The sequence below is a fragment of the Maniola jurtina genome, chromosome 2 (assembly GCF_905333055.1).
Source record: "Maniola jurtina chromosome 2, ilManJurt1.1, whole genome shotgun sequence".
NCBI lineage: Eukaryota > Metazoa > Arthropoda > Insecta > Lepidoptera > Nymphalidae > Maniola > Maniola jurtina.
Genome location: NC_060030.1, coordinates 8,224,344 through 8,236,461, shown reverse-complemented (window position 1 = coordinate 8,236,461; position 12,118 = coordinate 8,224,344). Strand labels below are relative to the sequence as shown.

Genomic DNA, 12,118 nt, shown 5'->3' with positions numbered 1-12,118 from the left:
TGCGATTTCAGTATTTTTAAATCCATGGGAGCTCTTTGATTTTCCGGGATAAAAAATAGCTTCTGTCCGTCCCTGGGATGCAATTTATCTCTGTACCAAATCTCTTAAAATCGATTAAACCGCTCTGAAAAACTAGCAGACAGGCAGACAGACATACATTTTCGCACTGGAGACTGCGATGACCATTGATTATAGAGCCGCGATGAGGGACGACTATTGCTAATATGATGTAGCCATTGTAGCTCATAGGCTAACTTCAGACCATCATAGAAATAAAATATCACACTGCTCCAAGAAGATAATATTATGTTCAACTAGTTACTAGATGATGCCCGCGCCTTAGTCCTCGTGGATTTAGGTTTTTATAATCCCGTGGAAACTCTTTGATTTCCTGGGATAAAAAATTGCCTGTGTCAATTTCCGTGACGCATGTTACCTCTGCTGTATCAAATTTTATGTCAACGGATTTGCCTTTAAGAATCCCGTGGGAACTCTTTGATTTTCCGGGATTAAAAGTTGCCTGTGTGTGCCCCGAGGTTTAAGGGTTAAACTGTGTATCTTTCATCACTATCAGTTAAACTGTTGGGCCGTAAAAAAGACATACAGACAGACAGACACACTTTATTATTATAGTATGGAGTATGGATAGTAGCTATGAACTATAAAGTAAACATCATACTTGTAACATACTGAACGAATGGAATGGTGCGGTTCCAACTCACTGGTTTTATTCAAACCAATGAATACTATGATGCTCGCACATTACTCCAAAGAGCTGCATAATATATTTTGTGCCAGTCAAAACTCTTATCGAATTAAAACTACTTTCAATTGAAAAAAGCAGTCTAAGTTATTTTGACTATCCTTACTTAGATTTTAATGCGCTGGAAATTGGAATACGAGCGTAGGTAGAAGTATGCGTCAATACGGCATCAGGCGTATTGAAAAATGTATAAAACATAGATTAAGTAATTTATGATCTTTTTGATACCTAACGATGAATCATTTAATATTATTATTACTAACATCTGATAGTAACTTACAGTTGAAACTGTACCCGTAGTAGAGTTGTATGCGCAAGGATCTAGGAACCACCGCAGTAATATTCCAAGAAAACTACCATTATGTGATTAATGGAAAGGGATCAGGACCCTCAGCAATGAGGACTAAATACTACCTAGGCACAGAAATAAGTTATGAAAGAAAATAAAAAGCAACCAGTTACGTTTTGCTTCCAACGAACGTTCCTATTGACCTGCAGTTTGTAACAAGCGGGGAAACTTATACGCAATCTGTATTCTGCGGACCACGCCGCGCTCGCCGTTCCGAGTGTATTGAATGTGCGTGAGGGTAAAATTACGTTCATCTACACAAACGAAATAAAACTGAACCGTGGCTGATAATAATCTTAAATCTTTTATACTAACAAATAAGACCGTCCCGATCTATACCTACCTACTTTCATTATTCATTTGGAAGGTAGCTTAACGGTTAAGGAGCGGACGGGAATTTAAGCGTTAAACTATTATTGTCCCCTTCCTACTTACCTACTCTTGGGTACCTACCTATCATTAGCTTTACCACCCCAGGCTACCGCTTAGAAAGCAAAAGGAGACATATTACATGTTTATCCATGAAGCTAGGAACTAAATAATTGAACATGGTAGTTAGTTTCAAATGACCGACTGCTCCTGCTACACATCCCGAGATCTTTTATTAAAGTTATATATAGACTAGAGCTTGGCTTCTATCAGACATGGCAAGTGATGAAGATTTTCTAGTAGGTACCTAAGCCTAGCTTGATATACTCAAACTTACAATTAAAAAACTATTGGCCTGATTTGACACTACAATCAGGATAAAAACTTGTGAGATAACCTTAACAAGGCCTGCCTTCTTTCTTATTAGAGTAGGTGCATATTAAAAAAATATTGTCCATGTTTAGTCGCAAGTCTATTCAAGATAAAGTAAGTACGTATTAGAGCAAGTTAATAAGCTTGCGGGCGATAAGCTATCGCATGAACTATCAACGTGACGTAACTAATGTAGCGTTTTTACTGCGTTATGTAATTTGTTAAATGGAGGGTTGGGGAGTGCGGCAGGGATGGATGTTGGCGGCGCGCCAACTCGCTGACGGCCGACCGCCCTTATCTCCGCTTGGATCCACCGCCAATACTCGCTGGAAAAATTTCTCTATTCACTCTCGCAGTACGCCGCATGTTACTGGCTTCAATCCAATACGCTGTGAATGTGTGGTACGTCGTCAAAAGCGTAGCTTCTAAACGTGTCACTCATAAGAAGTGAAACTGTCCCACATTTCTTTCATGCATGAACATTGTGCTCCACATGAAGAACTTAAACGATGACGGCGATAAAAATACTGAAAAGTTTGAGTGGAAACATTTTACTTAAAAAACTCGCTACTCTACTAGCTTTTCTGTTGTATGTCGGTATACAGTAATCCGCGAAAAGAGCTAAACCGGTTTTATTAAAACTTTTTGTATATGTGTTTTTAAATGTATGTATGTATGTACCTATAATTAATTATTCTTACAACCTTGGTTAAATTCACTTACTACTACCGTATGAGAGTATAATAAAAATACATTTATATTGTAAATTAAAATGATACTTGTTTATTAAACAAAAAATCATGATTAATACTTCTTAAGACTATCTGGGAGACAATATTTTTTCTAATGATAAATAATAATTATTATGATATAGATTATAAATAATACAAATATTATTGAATAGCATCCACGTCGGTTTTCGCAATGTTCAGAGGCATGTCGTTTTTTATAAATCCCTGGAACAAATAAAAAAGTTTACATAAGTATATTCATTGCGTACATTGGAAAGAAGTGTTTTATTCATGAGTAGGTGATGACCGCAGCTTCGTCCGCGTGATTTAAGGCTTTTAAAAATCCCGTGGGAACTTTTGATTTCACAGGACACTATCAGTTTAGCCCATCTGTAATGCAAGGTAATTCCATACCAAATTTCGTAAAAATATTTAAACGGATGATGCTTTAAAAATCCCGTGGGATCAGCAGGATTTAGGAATGTAATTTTATACAGCATCAGGATTGATGAGTTGGGTCCTCGAGGTCAACGACAAAGTCTTTACTTTGTCTTTCAATATCAATTTACAACCAACAGTTTCTAAATCCCATCAGCTTTGGTGGTCAGGTCCCCTGTAGCATTAGGATTGAGAAAATTCAGAAATCTCGGAGATGTCCGGTGTACATAGGTAGAAAAACGCAACTCCAATTTTGAAAGTCGGGTAAAAAGTAGCCTATGTTACGCCTTGGTTAATCCTCTACTTGTCTGTGAAAGTCCCGTCAAAATAGGTTCAGCCGTTCCGAAGATTAGCCCGTTCAAATAGACAGACAGATAGACAAAATGTTAGAAAACGTGTGATTCAGTTATGGTACAGTTCAAATAACCATATGAGCTTAATATGAGGTAGTTATTTCGAAATTACAGACAGACACCTCAATTTTATTTATTAGTATAGAACTATAGAGTATAGATTCGTAAGTAATATCACCCATGTGCGTGTATAAATGTGCACCAGAATAAATTACGCGGATAGATACATTCCTGCTTACCTCTTGCATGACGACGTGCGTGTTGTAGGAGGAGTACTGCACGGCCATCTTGTCGGGATGGCAGCGCAGGCGGTGCGAGCGCAGTGTGGACGCGTATGAAAAGCGCTCATCACACCACTTGCACGTGAGCGGCTTGTCGCCCGTGTGCGTGTACATGTGCACCTGAGCGAATCACACAAATAGATAAAAGTTTATAGTTTAAATAAGCCTCGATAGCTCAACGGCAGAGGAGCGCACTGAATTCCGAAAGGACGGCGGTTCAAACCCCCACCCGTTGCACTATTGTCGTACCCACTCCTGGCACAAGGTTTACACTTAATTGGAGGGGAAAAGGGGAGTAATATAATATTCTTTAATTTGTTTGTTTAAGTAAGATAGTTAAAAGTTAAGGCGAGGTCTAGGAGAATTTGCAGGTTCTTTTTCAACATTAAGATCATTATCAACGGCGCTACAGCCCTTTGTCCTCCGGGACTGCTTCAATCGATTTCTCTATCCGTCCCTTGTGAATATGACCTCCAATATTTTTAATCTGATGGCTTTTGCAGTTCGGTTAACTACCCAGCGCAGCTATGTCCCACCGATAATCTCTATCCATCAGATTGTGAGTTTCTTAACGTAGACCATCACTAAGAAAGGATAAAATCCAAAGGGATTTGAATTTGAATCCAAGTGGACGAAATGGCGGGAGAAAAGTAAATAAGTTACCTTGAGCGTCTGCCTGCGCTTGAAGGCCTTGTTACAGTAGGAGCACACGTGGCGGCACTTGTCCTCGTGCACCAGCAGGTGCTTGCGCAGCGTGCGGCGGCTGTTGAGCACGCGGCTGCACACGAAGCACACGTACGACGTGTCCTCGTGCGTGTCCATGTGCGTCTTCAGATTCGAGTACGTTTTGAATCTGTGAACCACCATTGAAGTTTATTGACATGCCCAATGATATCTCACTTTTTCTGGAAGAAAAATCCATATTTATTTGGGAAAACTAGAAGCTTTCTACAAAAATTAAAATTATTAATCTGTTCAATCGTGAATGATATAAAGTATTGTATGAAAACTATTATTATTAAATTGAATTTGACCAAATAAATGTATTCGCCTATACTATACGGGTTTTATTTAAAAATGCCCCATTTTCTTGCCCAATTGTGATTTAATTCTTGCAATGCAATGCACGTGGCGCCGTTGTTAGCGCACACGTAGCTCTCGATCTCTATCAGTAACAAACTCACGGCTTGGAGCAGGTCCTGCAGACGAAGGGCTTGTCGTCGCTGTGTATGGCGCGGTGCTGCCGCAGCTCGCCGTTGGTGCCGCACGCGTAGCCGCACAGGTCGCATACGTAGCTCTTGATTTTCTCGTGCACTACGCGCTTATGCGACGCTGCTGACGACCGAGTCGTGAATCTGCACGTAACGTAATGTTTTTGGTAGTAAAACTATGCGATTCGCTGTAGAAGCGAAGTAACGTCAACATCTCCACGATCAAGGCGTAGTCATCAACACACGCATTACGCAATGCGTCAGCCACTAATCTCACGGCCCTTCGGCCGCAGATGGACACGCGAATGGAAATCGCGAATCCACGCACGAATCCTCACGGAGAATCGCTCCACATAAATTTGAACACAATACACAGTGGAGATGAAGCTAAGTATGTGTGCATTAAATAAAAAGTATATTTAGTTAACTGTTTTGGGGCAGGCAATATTAAGTGTCAGTGTTAAGTGTTTTCGTAGGTAATGGTATTACTTCACCATCAATCGCTTAGACTGTTAAAAAAAGATTCATATATCGATTTCGGTGTTGCCGGTGAAGGGATCATAGATCAAAAACTATTTAAAAAAAATTATGTCAATACTTACTTCAGATCACATATTTCACATCGGTATATTTTCCTTTCTTCAATCGGTATGTGCGACCTTTCGTGTGATTTGAGCATGTCCTTAGAGTTGAACACTTTATCGCACGCAGAACAACAGAACTTTCTTTCAGACTTTGGTACATGCCTCATTTTGTGTTTGTTCATTGCTGCTTCCGTTTTAGTTATACGTGGGCATTTATCACAACTAAAAAGAAAATATTATTGTTTCTTTATCATTAGTGACTAGAAATATTTATACTAATCCATATCCATACTAATATTATAATATTAAAAATTTGACGGGTAGGTACAGAGACGGTTAGCAAGCCGGGAAATGACATAGGCAACTATTTGACTGGGAAAATCAATGAGTTCCCCATGGGATTTTCAAAAAACCGAAACTTGGGCGAACAAAGTTGCAGGCATCGTCTAATGAATATAAACCCCTTCCGCCAAGAGTATGGACGACAAGAGCCAAACTGGAATTTTAGTACCACTAAAAACGCGGCATCAGCTAGCATTTAAATATAGTTATTTTAGGGTAGTCAATATTCAAAATCATAAACAAAATATTTGTTGGCCGCAATTACACTTGTAAGTTTTACTCATGTAAGTAGCTTACGTAACTAATTGACAACAAAACTAATGAAATGTACTTAAAAGAGTGTTTACATTAGTAAAGTCTCAAGTTAATCATGTAAGCTACTTACGTGAGTAAAACTTACAGATGTATCCGCGGCCTTATTAACACTCACCAGATGACATTGGGATTCTTGTGATCCTGGACATGCTTGTAAAGAACAGATTTAGATTTTAAGGTAATGCCACAGCTACAGCGAACCACTGGCGTTGTGTTGTGTTTTCCTTCGCAATGGGACTTCAAACTGTACCAGCTTGTGCATTCCTTCTGACAGTATGTGCATGTGAAACTGTAAGAATCGTATATTGCATAATATACACCCATGTTAACAAGTATTAAGCCGTTAACATACTTACAACTCATCCGAACCATGCGTTTTTGGTTTGCCAAGGCGGTTTTTTGCTGACCACCATACAATATTATCATCATCATCATCATCAAATCATCGCCGGACCATACTGATCACGGGTCTCCTCTCAGAATGAGAAGGGCTTAGGCCAGTCTACCATGCTGGTTCAGCGCGGTTTGGCAAAAGCTCAGGCATGTAGGTTTCTTCACAATGTTTTCCTTTATCGTTAAAGCAAGGGATATTTAATTGCTTAAAACAAACATAACTCTGAAAAATTAGAGGTGCGTGCCCGGGATCGAACCCCCGACCTAGGACGACGTTCTAACCACTAGGCTATCACCACTTTCTACTATTACAAACACGATACTATTAGTGGTAGGTATGTATTGTTACCGCAAATATTTGTAACCTATGCGACTTAACTGTGCAACCCAATGAAATTCATTCCTTTCGCTCTCACATTATATATATCGTATCCATCTCTCTCTCTCTCTCGCTCACATTGTGACGTCATCGAATTGCGGTACTCAGTAATTAATTAGTACGTGTACTCGTCATTCGCACATTTTTCTCGGCTGTGAGTGCTGTTTTGAGTCGTATGATATGCGGTACACATCCCCACTGGATATGTACTGCATTAAGTTGAACTGAGGCACAATTATGTATTTAATTTAATACACTTGACATCGGATCGGATGAGTTATAATGTATGTTTCCGACCTTAAATTAAAAAATATATATATAGATAAAAAAAGAGTATACATACTTTACAAAATCATTGACATTTAAACTTGAATACTTTGATTCTTCAGTTTTTTCGGAATCAGAGTCATTTTTTTTAAGTTTACGACTTTCTATTCGGTGATCTGATACATGTTTGTAAAGAACACTTTTAGACCGGATGATAAAGCCGCACAGACAAAACACCATGGGCTTGCTTTTGTGTACTTTGGCGTAATGAACTCTTAAAGCGCTCCACGTTGACATGGCTTCTTCACACATATTACATTCTAGTCTAAAAATTCAAATTAACAATACATTTTAATATACTGTATAGTATACAATTGTAACATTATTAAGGTGTACCTTAGGTAGATATATACAGGGTGGTCAAAAAATCGTGGATCAAACGAAATAGGGAGATAGAAGAGGTCATTTCTAGCAAAAAAAATTTCTACAGCATGGCCATATTTAAATTGCCCTAAGAGTTATGAATATTTTTGGGTTTTTTAACAAAATATCAGATTCTCTTACAATTAGACTAATAAAAAAAAAATGAGATAAAAAACAATAAAACAAACGATGCTGTGCACTACATCGATATCAGCACTACAAACCTTCTATTGAGGCTCTGGCTACCAAATTACAAGAGCAATTAATTTTATTCCAAAACTTTTAAAGCGTTACCAAAAATTAAATGTCACTTTAAAAGCGCACTGTGAAAAAAAAATGTACTACGGAAAAGTGACCCTGTATCAGAAAAACTTGCTGATTTAATGCCAATTTAAATGAGGTATAACACATCACTCTTTGTTTCGTAATTCTGGTATTATAATCGTTTTTAACCGACTTCCAAAAAAGGAGGAGGTTTTCAATTCGTCGGGATCTTTTTTTTTTTTATGTATGTTCCCCGATTACTCAAAGACCCCTGGACCGATTTGGAAAATTTTTTTTTGTTTGAAAGGGTATAATAAGGGTATACACCTGTGCAGGTGGTCCCATATAAATTTGGTGAAGATCTGATGAATATCTTCGGAGATGGAGAACAGAACTCCTCAATGGATAAGAGCAAATTGCTCGCGATCAGTGTAATAGCTTAGTAAACAGTAGGGTTTTAATTGGGCATAGCATATTATAGTACAGTGGGGCCACTAAAAATTGTGAAATAAAAAATTTTCAAAAGAAAAATAAAACCGACTTCAAAAACCAAAAATACTAAAAAGTAGAAAATAATTTTTGTTTAGCTACACATGTAATGTACCTAGGTATGAAGTCGGGCGAGCTTCACTCTTGGATTTCTAATTTTGTTTTAATATGCTCGCTCGACTTCATACCTAGGTACATTACATGTGTAGCTAAACAAAAATTATTTTCTACTTTTTAGTGTTTTTGGTTTTTGAAGTCGGTTTTATTTTTCTTTTGAAAATTTTTGCATATCAAGGTGCAAATTTCAGTAGATTAGTTTACTTCAAATAATTTTGAAGATTATCATGCTGCTAGTTAAACTGCTAGTTTTTTGTACGTTGGAATGCTAGAAACATCACTGTGCTTGTCACACTTAAAATTTGTGAAAATAACAGAAACTCTTCACTACGACCATGTGCCAGAACTACCCAGAACACCCTCTTTTCTAGGAAACAAAAGGATAAAAAAACAATGCCTCTCTTTCACATCCTTCCTTATTCCAACAATGCAAATAGAAAGGATGATTAGTGTGAACGAGAGGCATAGTTTTTTTTATCCTTTTGTTTCTTAGAATTTAAAAAAAGCTATTATAATTAAAAGCATCATCATCATGATCAACCTATCGCCGGCCAACTACTGAGCACAGATCTCTTCTGAGAATGAGAAGAGTTTAGGCCACATTCTGCCACATTGGTCCAGTGTGGATTGGCAGACTTTACACATCTTTGGAGAACATTATGGAGAAACCTTTCCCAATTTAAAAAATCACATATTTTTAAGGGCACAAATGGTTATTCTACCTGAATAGCTTAACTTACTTGACAAAATCTTTAACATTCAAGTTGGATTTCTTGAGTATGTTCTTAAACTCTATTTTCTCTTGTTCACTTATTTGCTTTCGTTTACTCTTTTTCGTCTTTGTTTTTTTAAGTGTTGCTAATGTCACAACATCGCTAAGATCACTGTCACTGTCTAGTTTTGTGTCACTGTTTCTGTAGTCATCGTCTTCATAATCATCTCCAAATGGTTCTTCATTATTTATAACATCTATAAAACAATATTTGTAATTAATGACGAAAAAAATGATTTTGAAAAAAAACTGGCAATATTTAATTTTGTATTTCAGTCATTTCGGTGAAGCTGTAACTCAGGTGGAAAAATTTTAATCAAAATTGGAGCTGTTAAATCTGAATAAACCAGCCAAGTACGAGTCAGATTCGCGCACCGAGGGTTCTGTACTCGGGTAATTTTTCCGATATTTCGCACGATAAATCAAAAACTATTATGCATAAAAATAAATAAAAATCTGTTTTAGAATAAACAGGTAAAGCTCTTCCATATTATGATACCCCACTTGGTATAGTTATCTTACTTTGAAAATTGAAACACGTTTTATTTATTTTTTAATGATGTAACCACAAATTCACGGTTTTCAGATTTATTCCTTTACTTGTGCTACAAGACCTACGAACCTACCAAATTTCATGATTGTAGGTCAACGGGAAGTACCCTATAGGTTTTTTTGACAGACACGACGGACCGACGGACGGACGGACGGATGGACAGACGGATGGACAGACGGATGGACAGACAGACAGACAACAAAGTGATCCTATAAGGGTTCTATTTTTTCTTTTTAGGTAAGTAACTCTCAAAATAAAGTATAATGTGTTTAAAATGAGATCTCACTCACCATTTTAACTTTATGTGTGTGTATGTGTAAGAAATATTATATGGACCATGTCGTGGGCAAACACTACTTTTTTAAATATATTTTTATATTATACTTACTTACTAATTCTTCTGGCATCATTTCTACTTTAACCTTAAACAAGCAAAAATTAGCTTTAGTTTTAATTATATATCCTTATCAGTATAAAATTTATACTTTACTAGCTGATACCCTAGGATGAAAAGTAGCCTATGCATTAACACAGGGTATTTATCTCCATTTCAGATTTCAGACAAATCCAGCCAGTAGTTTTTGCGTGAAAGAATAACAAACATACACACAGACAAACTTTCGCCTTTATAATATAATACAGTGTGATTGCATTATTATATAATGTTAGCAACACTGCCTAAATTACTTGTTTATATTCAACTTTTGTTTATAACTGTATGATAATATGTATGAATAAGAATAATAATAAATATATAAATCCTGTAGCAGGTGCATGCTCAAAGTAGTACAAAACTTTAAAACTTTATTGTATAAAAAATTGCATTTTCTTTCTTTCACATTAAAAGCATCTGACAGTAATGAGTATTGTGTACTTGATGATGCCAGATGATACTTGGATTTCAGTTAAAAATAATGCAGTGGTAACTTTTTGATTTTCAGGGACAAAAAATAGCCTATGCCACTACTCCAGGATGCAAACTATCTCTGTACCAAAATTTATCAAAATTGGTTACACAGATGGGCTGCAAAAAGGTAACAGACACAATTTCACATTTATATTAATTAGTATCAATATGGATTTCTGTTTATAATAAGTCCACAAACCAACTAACCTCAGACTTGATTGGTGGTATTCCAAACTCAATCATTCCATCTTCGAACTTAATGGGCATTACTTCACATGCACCTAAACACATTTTCTTCAATGTATCCTGCACTTTCAGACATTCTAAGACAAACAGCTCAAATGATACTACTCTCTCCTCACAATTTAAACACACCTTTGTGGGTAAATTATCATTTTCATTTATCTGAAAACAAATATTAAGTATAACGCTTATTAATATTCAGTATAATAAAAAGCTGACCTACCTATTTTACTTTGGTTGTTTCTCAAAAATCTTTTCTTAGTTGGGGTTTATATTATTATAAAGAAAATCAATAAGCTCAGTCCTTTTAATCTGTCCACTGGTATGTTGATCAGTTTATTTATACTTTTATGTACCAATTTTAATGATCAGCCTATTTTGACTTTTATGCATACAATTTTAAGAACAAATGGATAAGAGGTACAATTCTAGCGTTCAATATGTTGATGATGAAGACTATGATGTAGTATTAGTTAAATAATACAATCAATGCTTGAAAAAACATCTATCTTACTAATATTGAAACAATGTGGCTAATTCTATGCAATTTGCACACAATATCCAAAGTCTTACTCATACGCGGGCCGTACGTACAATCAAGTTTACTGTCAAGTTTGCAGCAGACTTGAATCAGCGTTCAGTAAACTAATAGGCATACACTGTCAAGTTTACTGGATGCAGCTTAAAGTCCACTGTTAACAGTCAACTTGATAGCGTATGGCCAGTATTATGCTACATTTTGAATGGGATAGGGACGGGCATTTAGTCCCGTCATGTTTAGAGATAGTGTACAACAGAATTAGCCACACTACCCAGCTATTTGAAAGATAAACCACTGTTACTTACGGATATATGTACATATTCCTGTATCATTTTGAGAATATTCTTATTACAATCATCTATCAAATCTTTGGTAAATCCTTCGCCTTTAGCACAGAGTCGACACAAATCCTTTATATTTTGAGCCATTTTCATTTAGCACAGTAAGTACAATGCATGACACAATACTGAAAAGGTGTTAATTGAAGCACTACAAGCCTTCTGTTGTGAACTTTTCTTTTTTCATTTTGTTTCTATAAATCACCGCTATAAATTTCCGAATTTTATAATGAACAAATGCAAAAATAAATTTGATTTGATGCACATTTGATGCCATTCACAGATGCCATTATTGACAGATTGACAGTTTGTGTTTGACCACCG

At 36.5% G+C, this 12,118-nt stretch overlaps 1 protein-coding gene across 2 annotated transcripts; it reads right to left on the bottom strand.

Annotated features, from left to right (window-relative positions):
- Positions 1-2,619: 2,619 nt before the first annotated feature.
- Positions 2,620-12,101, bottom strand: LOC123872619 (oocyte zinc finger protein XlCOF6-like). 2 transcript variants are annotated; one of them, XM_045917004.1, is made up of 11 exons: positions 11,762-12,101; positions 10,880-11,077; positions 10,154-10,187; positions 9,181-9,409; positions 7,224-7,472; positions 6,224-6,397; positions 5,470-5,673; positions 4,841-5,011; positions 4,320-4,509; positions 3,615-3,776; positions 2,623-2,809 (listed from the first exon to the last, which is right to left on the bottom strand). In XM_045917004.1, the coding sequence occupies exons 1-11, from the start codon at positions 11,888-11,890 to the stop codon at positions 2,747-2,749; spliced, it is 1,803 nt and encodes a 600-aa protein (XP_045772960.1). In that variant the 5' UTR covers positions 11,891-12,101; the 3' UTR covers positions 2,623-2,746. The 2 variants fall into 2 exon arrangements, with proteins under 2 accessions (XP_045772967.1, XP_045772960.1); XM_045917011.1 differs by lacking the exon at positions 7,224-7,472 and having other exon boundaries at positions 2,620-2,809.
- Between the last annotated feature and the right edge of the window lie 17 nt (positions 12,102-12,118).